Source organism: Paramormyrops kingsleyae, chromosome 5, assembly GCF_048594095.1.
Source record: "Paramormyrops kingsleyae isolate MSU_618 chromosome 5, PKINGS_0.4, whole genome shotgun sequence".
Lineage (NCBI taxonomy): Eukaryota > Metazoa > Chordata > Actinopteri > Osteoglossiformes > Mormyridae > Paramormyrops > Paramormyrops kingsleyae.
The window spans coordinates 11,353,026-11,373,872 of NC_132801.1; the positions used below are offsets into that span (position 1 = coordinate 11,353,026).

The 20,847-nt window shown below is 42.0% G+C and overlaps 2 protein-coding genes across 3 annotated transcripts; both read right to left on the reverse strand.

Annotated features, from left to right (window-relative positions):
- Positions 1–739: 739 nt before the first annotated feature.
- On the reverse strand, positions 740–8,104 carry cd7al (cd7 antigen-like). Its single transcript, XM_072712140.1, has 5 exons — positions 6,357–8,104; positions 4,267–4,614; positions 3,253–3,356; positions 2,749–3,038; positions 740–2,240 (listed from the first exon to the last, which is right to left on the reverse strand). The coding sequence occupies exons 1-4, from the start codon at positions 6,409–6,411 to the stop codon at positions 2,805–2,807; spliced, it is 741 nt and encodes a 246-aa protein (XP_072568241.1). The 5' UTR covers positions 6,412–8,104; the 3' UTR covers positions 740–2,240; positions 2,749–2,804.
- Positions 8,105–9,691: 1,587 nt separating this feature from the next.
- znf207b (zinc finger protein 207, b) lies at positions 9,692–20,463 on the reverse strand. Of its 2 annotated transcripts, XM_023791926.2 has the most exons (11): positions 20,288–20,463; positions 19,202–19,328; positions 18,945–19,083; positions 18,471–18,656; positions 18,309–18,384; positions 18,154–18,224; positions 17,837–17,988; positions 13,980–14,072; positions 13,265–13,504; positions 12,913–13,051; positions 9,692–12,623 (listed from the first exon to the last, which is right to left on the reverse strand). In XM_023791926.2, exons 1-11 carry the CDS (start codon positions 20,326–20,328, stop codon positions 12,463–12,465), a joined length of 1,425 nt encoding a protein of 474 aa, XP_023647694.1. In that variant the 5' UTR covers positions 20,329–20,463; the 3' UTR covers positions 9,692–12,462. The 2 variants fall into 2 exon arrangements, with proteins under 2 accessions (XP_023647694.1, XP_023647695.1); XM_023791927.2 differs by lacking the exon at positions 13,980–14,072 and having other exon boundaries at positions 20,288–20,462.
- Between the last annotated feature and the right edge of the window lie 384 nt (positions 20,464–20,847).

The following is a 20,847-nucleotide window of genomic DNA, read 5'->3' on the forward strand; positions in this document are numbered from 1 at the left end:
TGAGACAAAGTATTGAGGGGAGATGGTGACAATTCACGTGTAAATGTTTACTCAAGGACTTCATGGGGAAAAGACTTTTTGTTTATATGTAAGATGTCTATCTACCTTTATAGTGGCTTTTTTTGTGGAATAATCCAGCAGAGGATTATGAGTATTGCACCATTTTCTTTTTCAGGTTATAAAGGAAAAAAAATTACAAAAAAATATATAAATTTAAAAAAAAAAAAAAAATTGTGGCCATAGGTTGTGGATGTACCAGAAAAGTCCGCCTTTGCGCGCAAAGCAAAACATCAAAGACCGTCAGAGGGTCTGTTTGTCATGAGACTAATTTCAGAGGTGCCTACCATTTTTTTTGTGTTTTGTCATCCCCAGTTTGCAAGGCCACCTGTCGTTTACAAACATTTCTATATTCTGAAGTTCATGAAAAAGGAATTTACTATGGGAATGTTATTTAAAAAAAAAAAAAGACTGAGTTTTCTTCCATCAAAAGAAAAGTGGAAAAAAAAAACTGCATAATGAAGACATGCTATTTTCAGAACTCTGGGATCGATCAGTGTTTTGTTCTATTTCATTTATTTTTTTTCCTAAATGTTTTATGGACTGTGTTCATTTGTTTTAATTTCATCTTGCTCGCTCACACACACACACACACACACACACACTCTTTCTCTCTCTCTCTCTCTCTCGCTCTCTCACTCACTCAAGAAGTGGATGCCTCAGGAAAGCCCAGGTTCCAGAGTACTTATTCCACGCTATTTTAATGTACATTTTTATGGGGGTAAAACAAAAAGAATAGTAAAGGGGGGATAAAACTCCAAGCACTGAAGGTTATGGATTTCGAAGAAAAATACCTTTGTTTCTAAATCCGTAGCAGTTACATATTTACCAAATAATGGACTTAAAATGAACTCTAAAAATTGAGTGCTTTATATATAAATCTATATATAAAATTGCTTTACATTTTAAACAAAGTGATCAATGTTTTTTTTTTTTTTATTGACAGCTAGAGAACATACAGCTGCTGTGTGTGTTAAAACCTTCTTGTATTTTCGTAATGAGGCCCTTTCCTGTAAAGGTCAGGAACGTCGTGCATTACTGTCTCTCTCTATTTCTGTCTGTTTTCCTCCTTTGTTGTGGCAGGTATTAAAAAATATTATGAAGATGGGTTTGGATTTCTGCGCCGAAGTAGATGAGAAGCTGGTTTGAAAGGATCATGATCTATGCACGTGGGGGGGGGGGGTTGGGACCTGTTTCTGTGGCTTCTCTCTCTGAGGTTGCACGGTTCCTCGTAGGGATGCATTTCTGTCATCCTAAGATGCTCCATCATACTCATGCCCCCCTCTCCTTCCTCCTGCGTTACATTACCATGCTGCGTTACTCCTAAACCAACGAGTCCCCCTCGTTTTGCTCAGCACTGTGGGTTATTGGGACAGACCCTGACATGTTTTTTTAAAAGGGTTGTTTGTTTTGTTTTTATGGGAAGGAAGTGGGACTGGAGTTGTGCTTTTTGCCTTTTTTAATATTTAGATAACTGTCTGTATTGAGACTTAGGAAAAAAAACATGTTGATGCCCCCCTCCCCCCCCTTACTCCTCATAGAATGTGATTAAAAACATGCATCAGAGAAAAAGAATTCCTCACAATGGAGCTTCTTTTGAACTATTAATAAATCACTGTTTTTTTCCCTTGGCTGTTAAATGTTTCCGTTGCTCTCTGCCTTCATCTTTTTTCTGACATTTGATTAATTCTGTTACTTTGTTCAGTCGTAATAGCCACAGCAGACTCTTAACGGTTTATTGCTAAACCCAGCAGCCTTACCGAATCCACGGCAACATCTTAATACAGAACCTACAGCAATTACAAACGGAAAAGATATTTGCACCAGACAGCAAAATTATACATAACAAACGTTACAGCATGTGCATGTAGGCGTTTGTCAATTAAAACTCAATTTGTAGCATTTGAAGAAATGATCACTTCTGGTGTTCAACAAAACTTTAAAAAAAAAAAAAAAAAAACCTGTGAAAATAGTGAATTCATGAGTCCATTTCATCAGCAAGGTGAATATGCTGTCTCATATTTCTCAATAAGGGTGTCTCAACTGTGGAAGGCATCTGACTGACGGTGTGGCTCCTAACCACAGATACAGTAGGCCACATGATGGCCAAGACTTCCCCACTGTCTTTGAACCACTGAAAGCCAATGTGGCTTCAAGGATCTCATGGATCATCGTCTTGGTACCTGAAATGCAGTAGAGTTAAGGATTAATGAGAAGCAGGGAAGAGCCAGCCCAGAGTTTGCCAAAGTGTATATTAATCACAGACACACACCCATAAATTGAGAAATGAAACAAAAAAATTGTGCTGTGGTCTGTTTTTTTGCATGGCTGCATTTTTTTCTGGATTAACAAGTTGTGTGGTGAAAAAAACTAAATATACCATTATTTCTGGTCAGAAATGAAAAAGAGTTGGGAGACTATTTTAATACTAAATGCATATGATTTTTAACAGTGAAAGTAGATGGCCACTGTTGGACGTTGTAATCAGAAGGCAGCGCTCGGAAATGTGGTTTTCAGGAGGGCACTCTGTTCAGATCGGGTAGCTCATGGAGCAGAACGCAGGTCTCCAACACGTTAACACCAAGGCTGCAGGACTGAAGAGTACTTTCAGTGCCACATTTTTTTTTTCTTTTTATGTTGGTGAAGGTTTGAGTAAATCAATGTGCAGTTCATTCCTAGCAAGAAACTCACCTATGTGGGCTTTTAAGGATGAGAGAAGCTGGGGGAGAGGGGGCAAGTCAGCCATCCTACGCCTGGGTCCCGCCGTCCTCTGGCACGCGCGACCCCCTCCTTGGGGCCACATAGTGGTTTTCCTGTGAGAGCTTCTCATAGGGCTTGTCATATATCACGGTGTCTACTTCCTCCAGATGCAGGGGGTCGAGGTGATGATGGAAACTCCTGTCTTTCAGCGGCCTAGCGGCTGTCATATCTTCATAAATAGGAAGTGGTTTTGGTACCTTACTAGGACGGCACGCCTTACTCTGAAAACGGGAATTGAAAAAGGGAAACGCATTTCGTAAGGCGCCAGTAACTGGAACGTGGCGTACATATGAAAGGCAGAATTCGAAAGGGATGAGACTGCGTCCAGCCTCAGGCCCCGGGGTCCAATTGACGCTTATCAGAAGTTTGTGTGCAAAAATAACCGGCCATTTCAGGAAGGTACGGGAAGAAGGAACACTGGGATATTAAACTCACACAGAGTGCAGCACCAAGGCCGAAGGTGAGGAGGAGGAACAGAGCCGTGGCACCGGAGATGATGTACAGCAGGAAGGAGTAGCCAGCACAGCTGCAGGGACTGTCTGTGCCAAACGCAGACGTACCAAATTCAGCCTGCACCGAGCTACCCGGCCTTCTCATCACAGTTCCTTAGCGATCACTTTCCTCTAAAACCAACAGTGTGTCCCTGGAGCAATTGGGGTTAAGCGTCTTGCTCTGGGGTCCACCAATGATACGGTGACTCTGCCAGCCGTGGGACTTGAATCCACAAACTTTCCGAAATGAACACAGCTGAACTCCACATGACCCTTCTCAGAATGCTCTTAATGATAGACATATTCCAGACACAGACTAGACAGATAGCCCAGAAAAGTGTCGGTGACTTTTTTTTTTGATAGAATGGCATAAAATTGACAGGTAATGGGCTAAAGGTGGCAATACTCAGACTATCAGAACAGAACTATGCTTTAAAGCAGTGGTTCTCAAACTTTTTTGCAACGTGACCCAATTTTTACCATGCCAGCTCAGGTACAACCCTCTATCAAGTATAGGTTTAAATTAACGCAATGACCAAGCGCACAGTACACTATGCAATTTATGCCAATCAATACCTGTCGCACAAATCTGATTGGACGTGCCAGTGAATTTTAAATTAAGCATCTGTGGTTTGGCTTCTTGGATTGCTTGTTTCATTAGTTTTGCGCTAAGCATTTACAGACCCAAGACCTGTTTATATAGGTTAATTCTAGGATTGGTTCTTGGAAATCTGATAGTGGATCAGCGTAGGAGCTTGCTGGTTTTCAAATGCTTACATTTCCAGCTCTGCCTTCCAGAAGCTGCCGTGACCCAAATTTGGGTCGCAGCCCACAGGTTGAAAATCGCTGCTTTACAGAAAACCAACTTGCCCCCATGTTCTGGAGTTTCTGGCTCTGCAATGGCCGACATGGCGTGGATGACATATTTATAACGCTGTTTAACACTGTCGTCACTCACCTGCCTCTAGAAAAAGTAGGTAGTCTGTCCGGCCCTTGACATGAATCTCTTTTAATTCCATACCGATGATAAACTCGCAGGCATACAGACCGCTGTCATTGTGGCTCAGAGATGAGACGGTCACGTTGATTTGATGTGTACTCATATCCCCGTGGATCTCAGTCCGACCCATAAAGGAAGGCGATGGTACTGGCTTTTCCCCTTCCAAGATGAATAGCACCTCTGTCTCCACCGGGCACTTGCGTTTCAGGTAGAAACCAACGGCAAGCTGACTTTTGTCTTCTGAATCGCAGAACAAATCCACAGATCCACCTTTGTGTGTGCTGAGATACTGTATGTTCTGGGAAGCTAGAAATGAGAGGATTGCGACTTGAATCAGCAAGTTTATTAAATTGCTATATAATAATAGACAACGGTTGTGTTCAAAAGGACAGGCCTATTTGGACTCAGTTTCAGAAGGATATATATTATCAATAGTTGAATAAATTGTCAGCCTCCGTTTTACTGAACTTTGCATTTAACAATATTTGTTTTTTTTTTATTAAAAGTGTTCACTTTTCAGTTAGAATAAAGGTCGAAATAAAAATAAATAGAAATTAAACAGTTAGCGCTAGTTAAGACAACAGTGAATTTTCGGAACCTTTCTGAAAGCTTTTCAGAGGCGATGGAGGCATTTCATCTTGTCACGTACACAACAGAAATGAAACTTTCATAACCGATTTCGCGTGGCTTGAAAAAAAATACCGCACTGCTGATTCAAATAAATAGGGATGTTTTTTTCGCCTTTGGATAGAAAATAAATTGCTGGCGTTTGTAAAGCAGACTAGGTCATTTTATAAACAAAAACAACAACCCGATTTTACTTTGTTTACTGCTAGTGATTTTAGCGTTTCTAGCTATTGAAATTATCTGGGACTGTCAGGTTTACCTGGGGCTTGACTTTTTAAATTTTTTTGAAGGAAGATGACTATTAGTACGGATTTCTAGCATCGTAGCCTACAAAACAGTACGAGTCACTTTGTTATCAGCTATTAAAATTAACACATGACCCGGTGATAGACTCGCGTTTGACCTGATTACAATTAAGCGTTCCGACTTCGGATAGTGTCGTATATGCGTTTTAAGCCCGGCTAATAATTAAAATGCATCATATGAAAAAAAAAGAATTATTTATATAAAACATCTTAACTGCACAATTTTCAAATTATTAAAAAATAGTATTGATCAATAAACTGGTGTTCTCAGATGTTTTCACGGAATGAAATATCTGCTTCAAGGATGGCCCCAAAATAAAATGAGACCGAACACACAAGTGTCAGAGAAACGGCATGGTTTAAAATGAAATAAAATTCACTTAATAATTATTTTATTTTAATAGTTAATAGCGGTTAGCCCTGTTGCCTCACACCTCTGAGACCAGAGTTCGAGTCCATGTGAGTGTAATTTGCATGTTTTCCTCAGGTTTTCTCCCTTAGTCCAAAAACATGGTGAGGTTAATTAGATCCCGTATGTGTGCTTTTGTGAGTGAATGGTGTGTGCGCGCCCCGTGATGGGTTGGCGCCCCATCCTGGGTTGTTCCCTGCCTTGCGTGCATAGGCTCCGGACCGCCCGCGACTCTGAATAGGACAAGCGGTTAAAAATGGATTGATAAATGAATAAGTAGAAAGCAATTCAATGAATAAGTGTACTAGAATTTTCCCATATTCTTTAATTCGATGCTGAAAACTGAAAATGTTTTCACATTTCACATTAAAAAAAAATATTAGACTGGTTCTGTTCTATTTCTCTTTCAAACAAAAGTATTTCATCCCACGAATCAAATTGCAATTGTTCCGCACGATTACAATATCGCATATACCATGTTGGTGGTTTAGCATCAGTTTGTGCTCACGTTGATATAATCTTGATTTAAAAACCCCAGAAATATGGAGAGCGATTCGACCATATACAACACAGTGAGAGAAGTTTCTCCAGTGAGAAATCACAACAGCTAGGCAACAGACATCAGCTGTACTGCAATGTCGTTTAAACACTTAAGCTCAACGCAACCCAAACGGCAAATAATGAAACTGACGGGGAAAAGAGCTTACCAATGAGCAGTGGTGCCATGACTAATATCCAGATCGTAAAATGACGGGCCATCATAACTGATAATTAAGGATGCTTTTTATTAACCACCGATCGTATTGATCCGCAGACTACAAATAAACGCGATCACTCCGATGAGCTTTCAAGTCCAGCAGTTTATGAAAGGCGTGAGCGTGAGGCAGGGGAAAACGTTTGCAACAAGTGAAAGCTGTCAGCAAATCACCTCAGACGGATGGGCGTTTACACGAAAATCATGGCAGTGTTCCTATCAGCCTTTTCTCTCACACTTGCATGCAAGACCGTTGCAATGTGGGATCTATCAAAGCTTACAAATATGCTAGTTAACCCCACCCTGTTCTACTTTTGGGGAGTAATCAGTGTATGAACTTTGTTCCTACATTTAGCAAGCTTTCGACTACCCTAGCATTTTTTCCCTAAAAAGCAATTACCAACAAATTTACCTATTTAAAAAATTTATTTAGCAAATTTCAACTCCTTTTGAAAAGTGATTTAAACACTGAAATGCACACATTTTCCTCTCTAAATCGACACTAAATACTTCCGCTGTGTCTGTTTCTTGTGCAACACTAAAGGGTTCGTTTCTATATTATGTCAAGTGTCCGTATTATACCTATGGAATGTCGCTAACCGGTAATGTCCAATGCATGGGCACCGTTAGGTCAGATCACTCCGGGTTATAGCCTCCAGTATTTAAAGCCCTAGGTATTTTACACCGGTTTTCCTTCCTAAATAAATAAATAAAAAGCCCCGGGTAAACTTGACTTAGCCCCCGATTTTTTCCAAGAGCTAGAAACACCCCTGGTCTAATGTTAGCTTTACCAAACCTTGACAGACTCACATAGAAACCGTTGCTAAGGTAGGATTGGACAAGACTCATTCTAAGGTGTGAAATTGCTTTCGATTAGTGTTTAATAGTGATGACCAGATGAAGTTTCATGAACCATTTGCTATATTTTCTGACACCACTAGATGGTGCTCTCTGTTCAAAAAAGGGCTCAAAGCATGCCCCAAAGTAAATCAAGAACACCTAGAACATCACTAATGTTTAATATCTACAGACAACTGCAATAGTTCTTTCAACAGAAGTTCAACTGCATGAAGATCATCAACGTGATTCATCAAAGCTGTACAGTTAGAAGTACAAAAGAGTGGGCGTCTATACCTGAATTTAAAGGGCGGCTGAAGCCAGTTGCAAGGGATGATTGTCAGGCATACTTGCAAATCATTCTTTACAACTGACTGTCAGTGCAGCATTCAAGGAAACCATCTCTAGGAGTGTTAAGTACGTAATCAGGGAAACCTAAAATGTTTCCCCAAAATGGCAGGAGGCATACAAAGCTGTGTATGCCGCCATTAACTGTGGCCTGAATGCCCTACAGATCACCAAAGTGTGTGCCACTTGTTTGGCTATCGATTGAGCCTGCAGTAAACCATATACTGAACCAGTGGGAGCAACTGAAACTCCACTCTGAGTTGACCAAGGCCAGCGAGCACTGCTACGTGGCAGATGTAGTCCACATTATGTATATGGACAAGGCCAACTACGTCTACCTGACATTCTTGAAATCAGCCTTGAAGGACATACAAACTGCAGGGAGGTCATTTCAGAGAGCCCAAACAGATCCTGTTTTGCTTTTGGACAACCTGGTACACCTCCAAATGTCAATACGCAACAGAGTAATCAACCCTCTGGCAAAAATTGATATTCTGAAAGATGCTATTGATCGATATCTCAGTCCCACACCATACCTTGGGTACCCTTTCAGAGTAGTGTTCCAACTCAGACTTGCACCAGAGGAAGAAAAGGTCTTTTGTGCATCAGCTTCTTACTGGAAGGCATGCAGTAAGCGGTTATCAGCAAAGACAGTTAGATCTGTTGATAGTCATGCTGACACCATACCAGCAAAATAAGATAAGACACACTATAGTTTCAAAGTGTAAAGAATTAACCCCGGAATGCTGCATACCATAATATTCGTTGCAGGAAGAATGGGTGAAAATTACACCTGAAACGCGTCATGACTTGATGTCTTCAGTCCCTAAACATAATTTTAGGTGTGAAAAGGAACAACATTAAAAGTGGCAAATGCTTTACTGTCCCAACTTTTTACCTGAAATACAAGAACATAAGAACTATACAAACGAGAGGCCATTCGGCCCATCAAGCTCGCTTGGGGAGGACTTAATAGCTCAGAGTTGTTCAAATCTTATCTAGCTCTGATTTAAAGGAACCCAAGGATTCAGCTTGCACTACGTTATCAGGAAGACTATTCCATACTCTGACTACACGCTGTGTAAAGAAGTGCTTCCTTAAATCCAGTTTGAAATGTTCTCCCGCTAATTTCCACCTATGAAATGGGTTGCAAAACACAAAAATTTGTTTTTGAATTTCAATAGATTCAATAAATTCAATACATAAATCAAATGTACTACTGCAGTACTTCAGTGTAACAAGTCAAAGAATCCGAGTCACTTTTCAGTTTTAAATTTTAACATGCGCCTGTGTTGCAGGGCCACTGCTTATTCCTGAAAAGGCCACCAGACACGGGTACGAGGTCGGCAGCACTGCCCAGTACTTTAGAAAACATGCAGCACTTTTAGAAAACATGCAGCGTGACATAAAGGCTGTAAACATTTAAGCTACCATTATGGTGAACCGTGGCCAAAAACAAGGAAAATGCGGGACACAAGAGGCATCCAAACCAATGGTCAGTAGGTAGACGAACAGACGTGTAGCAAAAGACTCGCCTAAGACAGAGGAAAGCATTGCAGTGTTGCCATTTAAGCAGCTGACTAATATAAACGGCAAAGCTGAGAAAGGACACTGGGAAATAACAGGTGAAGTTTAATTACCATATGGCAGATTGTTACTAACAGATCATTCAGCAAACACCAACAATTACAACAACGTTAGTTTATTCAAAAAAACATACATCCCAAGGCTTTGAGTCTTCATAGACGTAAACTTACAGCAAAATAAGATGCCCCTGCAGGTCCCAGGGGCTGTTACTATAACACTGCAGCAGGATGCGTGTTTAAGGCAGTGACTCCCAATCTGGTCCTTGGGGACCCACAGACAGTCCACGTTTTAGCTCCCTCCCAGTTCCGTGAACCATCTGGCAGGGAGCAGAAATATGGACCGTCTGTGGGTTCCCGAGGATCAGATGGGAAACACTCAGGTGCATGAGTGTTGAGGGCATCTCGCCCATCTCAGTGACAACAGACAGGACCTGAACTGCACAGCCATTTACTATTGGGGGGGAAAATGGACAGTTAACATCAAGTTTCCTGGAATAAGAGGAAAGGCACATTTCCGTGAAGCACTGCATAGCATTTTATTGCATTTTCAATTCCAAATCCAAGAGGAGAACACCTTAAACGCTTACAGTAGTACAGGAATAAACTGTTGACATCACAAACTCTGTACAACACACAAACACTGTACCACAAAAGTAAGTACTTACAGAGTAAACCAACCTGCTACACATCAGGTTTCAGGGTTTTTTTTTTTCCTTCAAAATCAGTTAATAGCCAAGGCAAAGGGGCAGACATGTTCCTGCTACAGGCTGACAGAGAAACAACAATAAAGTGGAAAGAGTTAAACTTAATAATCCATCCTGACAACCTTTGATAGCATTTGCGAGCTTCTGGCAGTGAATGTCAACTGACCACAATCACATCTGTTGAGTCTATAAGACGGACCTGTGGGGATCTCAAATTATGCAGCTTGGATGTACAACAGTGTGAACAGTAATGGCCACAGAAGGACTTCAAATAAGGAGTATTTGTAAAAGATAAGGAAGCATGTTCCCTTACTAAGCTGGAAGCCATTCCTCTCCAACTAGACTCGAGAATTGAAATTATTTGCAGACATGCACATCAGTAACCAGTGTAAGATGTTCCTCATACTCTCAGATGCCCTGCTTTTAAAAACAGACCTGCTATGCTGTCGGGCTTCCAGATCTTTTCAAATCTCACACAGTTTGTGACGAAGTGTGCAGATAAATCTACAAACCACTGCGCTAACTTGAGATCTAAGACGTCAAAACAAGGGCCTTCACCAAACTTGCTAAAAGTTTGGGGACAATGCAATCCAACAGCCAGGAGGCTGTGAAGGCCCCTGACATGAATGGAATGAAAGATGGAAAGTCGGACTTGCCTCAGACTGTACAGGGCAACACTGAGAGACTGCCTCAGCCAGTCCCATGGCATTGCTACAGGGAGAAGAGAAATCCTTATTTTAGCAGAACGGCCAAATTCACCTTTGCAGTTACAAATAATACGCACTTATACAGAAGCATTCAATGTCCCTCGGGTGCTGCTCAAAGCTACTTCACTAGTCACTGGAATCAGTGACGTATCTGGTCATACTTAGGTGTTGAAAGGAGGGGGTTGGGGGGGGGGGGGCAAAAGAATCTGATCAGTCTGTGGGTTATCAGTTTTTTTGTTGAGATTGCAGGGAAATTACTCAAGGTATTTTTCTCCGGTGTGCCTTTTAACAGAACACAGCAACAATAACACAAACACACACAATCCTGGCAATCAGTACATTTCTCGTGACTGAAAAAGCAACTCTGAAACAGCACATGACATTAAATGAATCCCGAGCAACCTGTCCATACAGGCAGATTTACCACGTGCAAACCAAACCATTCAGAGGTCTATGGCAGCATCCAAATTAAAAATGCGAAACCCTGATGAGTAGAACTGAACATCGAATGCCGCCATTAAAGGCAGGCACAGAACTTAGTTACTGAGACTTTACTTAGATGTTTAAGCAGATTACAATACAGCTTTCAAATAAACATGGTACCATGAGCAGACAGGGTGACAGCGCCTCAATGTGGATGACCAACGACGACCTGAATCATACCTGACCGTTTGTGTCACGCACAGCGGCAGGCGATTATATACACACACACACGCACACGCACACACTTTAAGGAATGTGCTTCTGAAACCAATTATGCAACAATGGTTCCACTACATGATGGTAACTGCAAATATCTAGAACACTAATACATTCGATCAATGGGACTTGTGTATACTGAGGTTTCTTGATGCCGTGCCAGATGGTATAACGACACTATAGACGTGCCTGGAGGCCAAAGGGCAAAGAGCTGCTGAAAACATGGAAAGGAAATACCTAAATTTAGAAATCAATTGCATATAGTATATGTCAGGTGATCATGCAGTGTGTTCATCAACTCACTGAAACTGGCAGTCTACCGCCCAGTGCCATTCTGGTAAGGATTATGGTTACACAGAGACTTACATCATCGTCTGCCTATGGCAGAAGAGCACCGATTCCCAGTTGCATAAGGGCTCACTGGATGGGCTCCGCAAGGCTCTTGGCCAGGCCTGTCCTCCAGGCACTATAACCAAACCACGCACAGAGAAACCTCCAGTCATACGTTCCGTTCATTCAGCCATTAATCGTAACGCCGCTAGAGCCAAATCCAGCACATGTACAAACCTTCCTGGCGCCAGCCTTCCTTTGGTCATGAAATAACAGCCTTGAGTTTTCATCACGTTTTATTATTACAACAAGTGATCACAACAGTACAGAAATCATATTCACAGAGTTATTCTTGTGGCCTCAAACCTGCAACAAGAGCAAATTCTTCCAAACGTGTCAAGGACGCAAAACACACAAAACAGCTGGGAAAACAGTTACTTGAAGCCCTCACCAAGCAAAGCTGGGGACAAGGTGTCCAACAGCACCTAGAGTGCTGTGAAGGCCTCACTACTCAGTAGAATAATGCATGTACAGAAACTTGCCTTTGATTTAAGGTGGGCATGTTCATGTTACATCCGGCGCCTTCAAAACATTACGAACCGTATTTACTAAACTTCACTTCTAAAAACCTAAATGAGACATGAGAAAGAGCCACAAGGTATCAAAATGCAAACGACAGTTGGTGTTCCTTTACATGAAAATATGTTATGTTAAATGAAATGTCCCATGCGTTGTACTTGCTCTCCCCCTTCCTCATCATTGGACTTACTGTTACAGGTTTGGCTACTGTAAGCACAAGGTGAGAAAAGGTTTAATCTCCAAACCTATTGAGAGATGGAGGCTCAGCTTCAATATCGACCTCCTGGGGACATTACGGGTGGTCTCATCCCCATGGGTGGTCTGGGGGGTCCTCCTTGAAAGGGGGGGACCATTGGCGGTCCCTGACCATACGGAGGCATTCCGCCAGGGATGTACCCAGGTATTCCCTGGGGTGGAGCACCATACTGCCCTGTGAGGGGAACACACAATATACACAAGTGAGCGATGTGCGGAGAGGGGAAAAAAAAACAAAAAAACAAAAAACAAACCCAGAATCTAACAAGCAAGGCCAACAACACAGAGCCAAAGCTAGAACTCTTAAAAGGAGATTCAGAGGAAGATGCAGCCTAGCTAGACCTGTCTCAGCGAAGATCCGGTTCGACGTGCACACAAGAGCAAAGCCTGGGAGTAGAGCATCTGCAGAAATTCTAAAGGAAAACACAGCAAGACTCTCAGAAGGTCCAGAAGAGGGGACCCACCATGCATAGGATGCCTCATTCCTGGCTGCTGAGGGGGCATCAGGCCACCCATCGGTCCCACCGGCGGTACGCCCATGTGGGCCTGACCCGGCCGAGGAATATTCCGCTGGTACCTGGGCAGTTGGGCTCGCCTTTCCTCCTACCAAGGGTGGGAGGGTGTGAAAAATGCGAAGGAAAAAAGGTTCAGACACTTGCAATGGTATCTTCTACAAAGCAGAACAAACAAATCCAAAGCAAAACTCACTCCGTATGTTAAGGAATATTTAATAACATCAACAAAAGGCTACACTACAGGCACTCTAATGTACATTACTTACTGTCAAAGAGCAAGACGTAAAAATGGAGAACTCACCAGCGAGATATCCTCATCAGGGTGGATCAACTTACTGGTTGCACTCGTTGTAGTAAGGGTAGCTGGCTTACTCGTCACAGTGGCTGGGGGTTTGGACACAGTGCTACTACAGGGGTTGGTGGTAGAGGCAGTAGACTGGGTATAAGCTGGGAATGTCGCTTTGGGGGCGTCTGATGAGGCGGCAGTCGTGCTCAAGGGCTTGAAATCTGCCCCCACCGGTCCCGACACTGCCGGCTGGGCCTGTACAGTGAGGAGGCGCAATGAATCCGACTGGACGACAACGACAAGTACACAGAGCAAGAAGCGCACAGAAGACCCACGTCAGGCTGGAGCGCCGAGCGGCAAGGCCCGCGACTGGGGATTTCGAAAAGAAGCCCAGCAAGGTCCGGGTGAAGCGTATGAGTCAGAGCCACTGACATGCCACGGCTGAGCTGTGAAATGTCAGGAGGGGGCAAACCAGAACCAAAACTGGGCGGAGCTGCAATGAAGTCTTACCGTGCGTCTACTCAACACACACATGCAGGAAGAGACCCAAGTCTGACAGGCCGAGCCTTTTGGAGATTAAGAAAAAAAAAAAAAAGTGGAGCGGGAACCACCTTTCTATAGCAGCCACACACAAATATCGGTTTAAAGACATTTGCACAATCTATGATCTAGTTACTGCATGCTTGTGGAACGGTTTTGTGAAGGTTTAATTTCACAAACTCCCGCATACTTGTGCCGTGCTAGGGAACAGGGATTTAGGAGCTGGTGACAGAGTGTCAGCACTCGGAGAGCTTGTACTTGTGATTGGCACACGAGTCCCCATCTGCAGCATAAAGAAAGAGCACAGAGTGAGCCCCCCCCCCAAAAAAAAAAAAAAAACTAGCCAAGCGACCAGAAGAGAATGCGCAGCTGGGACACGTTTCTTAATGAATCTCGGCTCCATACTCGTTACAGGTTTCAGAGGAAGTGAACGGGACACAGTGCTAAACACGCATTTCCTTTCTAGCTCATCGTCTTAACCCTATGAGCCCCACAAATGCAAGAGGCATGTTGAGAAAACAGGCTTCCCATTCCATTCATAGCCTGCTGGCCTTTACTTATTATTTTCAAATTGGGAATTTGTCAAAAGGTTTTTAGGTAGTTTTCAGACAAAAAAAAAAAAGCCTGTTCTGGAAGTATGTGGCGCACACGATCACATTAATGTAATAATGGACTGCAAAAAAGGGACAAAACCTGACCCCATCAACCAAACATTTTACCCTTAAGATTACATTACTCTTTCCTTCCTCTAAATTTACATATTTCCATCCAGTAAAGGGGGGTAGTTTTTTGTTTTACATTAGAATTTAAAAGCAATAAAATGATGTGTAGACCTAATGAAACAGCTGACCCAACCCACACACAGCACACAAATCAAAGCCAAGCCCACCAGAATGTGCAGAATCTCAGGACAGCCTAACCCAGCCATAAAAGACCCACTCTGAAGTAGCAACTGCACACAGACAAACGTTCGCATGCACGCACGCACCAGGTCAACTGACCTGAACTATATTTTACACAGTAAAAATCAGCCATGAGGCATAACAAAAGCTAAAACGAAGATTCACAGCCTGTGTGTGCGTTTCTACAGATACAAGATGGATTATAGCATGACGCTGGGTGTGGAGATCTTCATTCTAAACAAGGACAAAATACCAAAGTGGCATAATAGTTCAGCAAAATAAAGAGCACCTCGAGAAACAGCCATGTATAACCTAGTTGCGCATGGAAAATGCAATTTCCAACTAAGTGGAAAGAAAAACATAACATGTTTACAGGAAGACTGTAGAAGAAGCTGACTGTTAAAAGGGAACCACATAGGACATTTATCACAAAGGGTACTTTTTGAATAAACATTTCCTAAATATTTAATGAAACAATAGCGAACTGTTGGGAGTTTTGGTAGATGTATCTAGAAGTACAGAAAGCAGCAGACTAAACTAGGCCTGTAACAGTAGACATGTTCGTCTTGAGCTATTGCATCATATCTAGGGGTGCACCGATCGATCGGCGCACCGATCGATCGGCCTCGATCACGTTAATTTGAGGGGATCAGAAAATCGACCATATTCCCATGAGATCCACCGATCTTAGTTATATGCTTTTAACTCTTTGGGGTCGAGTATGTCGTCGACGACATCGCGTACTTTTCGCGTCTATTTCAGTTTATAAATATCTCGCTGAAATCTTAATGTATAATCATGAAAAAAACGCTGGCTAAATCCGTAATCTGTCTTCTTTTCCAAACGTCCATTGTCGGAAGTATTAAAGTTTTTTTAATTAGGTTAAATCGGCAAAAAAGTAAACCATGTCATCTTACTTTGTTTTACCTGCATCGGGGGCGTGTAGTACCGCTCTCACCCGAAGATCGCTATTCACATTCTAAATAGCCGCATTAGCGCGTATTCAAATCGCATTCGCATGGTAATTTGATTAACAGCGCAACGGTGAAACGCGATCCAGATACATCCCCTTCAGCGCCATAAAAGGGGGTTGGGGACGTGGCCAGGTGACAATGGCTCATTCATACACATGAAAGTTGCTACATATTCAATGAAAGGAGCCAGAAATAGTTACATGAGTTAGGTTTTTCTTATTTATTTATCCAAATTAATGTTGCATCTACACCATTTAGTCATCTTCATGTAGCCAAGACTTTGGTGATCAGATATCTGGGATCAAAACAAACTGCCAGCATTGCTTACTATGTACTTTTATAATGTTTCTGCAAGTGTTCCAAACTGCATTTTGCAATGTCTATACTTTGATGTCAAATTTCAAACTTAACAAAAATCTGACATATTTACAATATATATTAAAATAAAGATGAGTGTAATGGCAAAACAAATATATAAGAAATAATTTATTTGCCATGAATTAAGTGTGATGAAATGTGTGATCATGCCCCAGTCAGTGAAAGTGTGTTTCCTACCCCTAGGCTCCAGAGGGTTAAATCAGCCTTTTCTCCCATTCCCGAGAGAGGTGCAGTGCAGGCTGCCTCCCTCCCTATTTTTTGGACAAGTGTGTCATAACAGCTATATATATATATTTTTTTTACAAAATTAGAGAAATTAAAGTCTGGAAGAAAAAATATGATTTTGTAGTTCAAACAGCAATGCTCATTTATATGTTCATTTATATTTGAGGACACTACCTCATGTTTTGTGAGTATTCATATCAATTTACTCAATAAAAAATGGAAACATTGAGGTAACTGTCTTTTAGTTATGAAAGAAACAAGATCGGCAAAAAAAAATCGAGATCGGCAGGTAAGGTTGCCTAAGGATCGGTGATCGTTGATCGGCCAGAAAACTGCAATCGGTGCACCCCTAATCATATCATTTCTGGTTAGGTATGCACAACAAAACAAATGAATAAGCAAAATCTAAATTCCAAGTAGAAAACATGCTAATTGTGGCTGTACGTTGGTTATGGTTAATGCTGGTTAATCAGTCATAATCAGCAGCTTGGAAACATTTTGGTTTGTCATATTACACCAACACTGAGGAGAGAGTAGCTGATAGAGCCGGCAGACAATCTTGGTCGGCAGACATACTGCTGGAAACACACCCAGTGTGATTATGCTACAGATATACCACCATACTTAGCAGTAGATAAAATGGGATTTAGTCCATTGTGATTGTTACAATGTAGTCTTATTTTTTAATTTTTATTTTGCATATTTGTTTTTATAGTGTAGGTGACACTCTCTCTCTCAGGGGGAATTCTCTTTTTGCCTACGTCGTCATGCTTTACATAAGACACAAACAGACCAAAGTTGCACTGTACCGTGAACCCAAAAGCAGAGGCTTATAGCAATGCATGTACATTTTGTATTGGTATACTGCTCATTTAAGACTCAGGAGTGCAAACAGGTATACGGATTATGTGCGTGTGTTTTGACCATACATATATTTTCTGTCAAAAAACGTATTTACACTAACATGACAGGTTTGAAATTATGGCAGGAAATTAGAGCTTATTCAGCGTTGTATCATGGGCAACAAATAAGAGACATCAAGAGGTCGTTTCGGAACCAATGCTCTGATTACCGTATAGCGCATGCAATCTACTCAGGCCTGCATAGCGTAAGGTCTGAAGTTACCTGCTACAAAAATCAATGAAGGGGAGGAAATCTTTTGTTTTTACATGCCAAACTAAACAACTACATAACAGGTAACAAAAATCCTACCTATGCTAAAAGAAAAAATAACTTGGGGCCCATAGGGTTAACTACTCAGACACGGCAACAAACAACTGACCAATTGCAATTTGTGATCCAATCTCTAAGGTCAAGTTTGCATTTCTCCTAATAAAAATTAGATATGGCGAAACGCCTTTAAATGAGCATAATTTAGACTGTAGAAGCACACAAGTTTGAGAGACTCATCAGTATCTACTGGTTAAGATTATCTATTTGCCCCTAAGATTTTGCAGTGAAAGACTTCCTCATATTCATTCAGTAAAAACCAAGCATGTGTTCCCAGAGTAAAGTCCTCAAACACTTCAGGCAGGCTATACAACAATTTGAGGCAAGTATATGCTCACCTGTCCTGCACTTGGGAACAGGGGCTTGGTGACGGCTGGCTGAGGGACAGAGCTAGCAGCTGTGACGATGGCTGGCCGGGTCAGCATAGCGGGCGATGTAACGGGAGGCACCTGCGCCATTGGTGGACGATGCCCAACAGGTGGCGGCATACCTAACATGGGAAGGACCATTACTTACAAGTGCGGTAAGAATTGCAAGGATAACATTTCAGATCAATTTGAAAGTACCAAACATGTCAAAAGCAATTACATTGCCACTGGTTATTTGTTAAAATTAAGCCGCAGCATCTACTGGCCGTTTGGGAGACACCGCTCACCTGGTGGCATGCCTGGCATCATCGGGGGCATTCCTGGCCCAGGGGGCATCATCCCACCCATTGGCATCATGCTGTTGGTAAAGAGACATCTCATTTGTCTAAGCACAATAATTGGGAGGGAGGGCACTTTGTCTCAGAGATGCATCAACACCCACCCTGGAGGCATGCCAGGCATTACAGGCGGCATCCCTGGCATCATGGGTGGCACACCGGGCATCATGGGAGGCATTCCTGCATGAGCAACAAAGCCGTTAAGGAACCACCATGCATATTCAAGCTTACTATTTGTGCCTTAGGACCTCTGCCTCCCACCATACCTGCGAAGTTTCCCGGCGGTATGCCAGGAGTCCCGTGGACAGGGGGCATCCCAGGCTGGGTCATGGGTGGCACAAAGCTGGCCTGCGGCTGCACAGCCGGCTGCTGGAAGGAGGGACCCGGTTCCTCATCCTCGTCATACTCGTCAGAGTCATCCTGGTTGTTCTGTTTCTTTTTCTGACTCTCAGCTTTTGGACAAAAAATACAAGCAGGGTAAAGAAGATCCAGGGTGAGAGAAGCTCAAGACCAACGGTCCACAGAAGAGAATCCTAAAGGAGCTGAGACATGCTTTCAAACTCCCTCAACAAGCCACCTGTCACAGCTATACAAAAAACAGCTTATGCAATTCATAAAACACCCATAACACTATTTTATTCTGGCACAAGAATTCAGCAAACCGAATCATTATCTGCAGTCCAGATAACGACATTCTTCTACCACCTTCATAGGTATTATCACACCCTCCTTGAAATTACCTTGTGTTTTCTGTTCCAGAACTCGCCTCCTCTCTTCCATATCCTTCTCAGGAATACCTTCCATTCCGTAGATTTCCAACTCTATGTCAGTTCTTCCAGGTATAGCATTGGGCACACCATCGATAGTTTCTTTATGTACCTACAAATGATTCCTATTACTCATGGGACTATTAAATCATGTCTTCGTCCATCCTGATCTAATAAATAAAAAAAGACAGGAAAAGGAAAGACATAACTTGCTTCCCACATCCTCTTACCTGCATGCAGTGGATGGCTAATCCTGGGCCCGTATACAATTTCTTGTGGCAGATATGACATTTGAAATGCTTTGCCTTCTGGTGCTGGATGAGAATCTTTTCATCATCAAAATCTCTGTTGCAGTACCTAAGAGTGCTCTGTTAAAGTCATAACTGGTCCAATCAACCACAAACGACAGAAGCACAACATGTGAACACCGATTCATATACTAATATACAAGACAGGCTGTCAACATGTAGAGGAACTCCCATGCTTATTAGCCAAGTCAGTGTCCTCCAACCTTTTTCTGTCACGGCATGCTTTTCATACAGTAATTATCCCAGGGCACACCACTGATTAACACATACTACTAACTAGCTCTTACCAATAACATACATCACATTGATTTTAACCCGCTGAATCTGGATCAAGTACATCTTCTGAAAAATTGTCTATGATCTTCGCCAATTGACAAACATAGGTAAAGCCTACTGGACAATTAAATGAATAGAAATTCAGTTATACACACATCCTTTACTTCGTACATTCACAATTTAAGTATTTATACATAAGCTTATTTTTAGTAGTTTCTAATATACATGCATATACTTACACGAGCGCGCGCGAGCATATGCCAGTCGAAAAATTCAGAGTTACTGTCAAAACCAACTTTAGTTTATATGAAAGAAAAAGGACAGAAATGTGGTTCGGTAAGATACCTATAATTCGAAAGCATGTCTTATTTAGCAAGTTCACTACATGACCTCAGTTAATGCACAGATTTAGATTTATACTACTGTATTAATATTAGTCTCGAGCTGTTACAAGCAGCTAGCTAAGGGACAAGAGCTAGGGGTTACACCAGGCATGAATCAGAATCAGATGTGATACAAGGTCAGCTCGCAAATAATTAAATTGCTTAAAACAACATGGCACGCATACATGCAATATATTACACATTAACTGTTTAAACCAAAGACTTTTTATTAAAAGCATGGCTACTAAGCAAGCATAGAGCCGCGCCGTCACTGCGGCCTAGCGATTCTGCTAGCCACATGATATTCACCTTCGAAAAGTAAAAATAAATCTTTTCATATAAAGGATACCAACACCAAGGCTTCATCTGCTTCTTCTTCTTGCGTCCCATCTTACTTTAAAAGAGAATTAGCACAGTATCTACCAAAAAAATAAAAAGACTAATAAGGCTTTATAACGACACACTACCGTATTAGTAGTTCCAGAAAATGGCGCGTCCCCCAAGGAAACTTGGTTCATCGCTTACCTATAATGCACCGCGCACAATGCCGCCCTGGGAGCATGCGCGGGGGAAGATGTGAACATGCTAACGCTTATAATTTGTTTACCTTGTATTTTAAAAACAATGTTGAAAATAATTAGCACATGATGGCATTTTGTCTGTTTTGTATATATTAATTAACAAATTTCTGTTTTACTGGCTCACAGAGTAGTTTTTCCACAGTGTCTTTTCAAGGAAGGAAAGTTAAGTCCTATATATCCATCTATCTATCTATCTATCTATCTATCTATCTATCTATCTATCTATATTTCTTTATCCATCCATTCATCCGTCCATCAGTCTGTTTTCAGTGAGTTCTCACTGAACAATAGGTGGGGGCCTGTATCACCAGACCAGTTTTCTTACTTA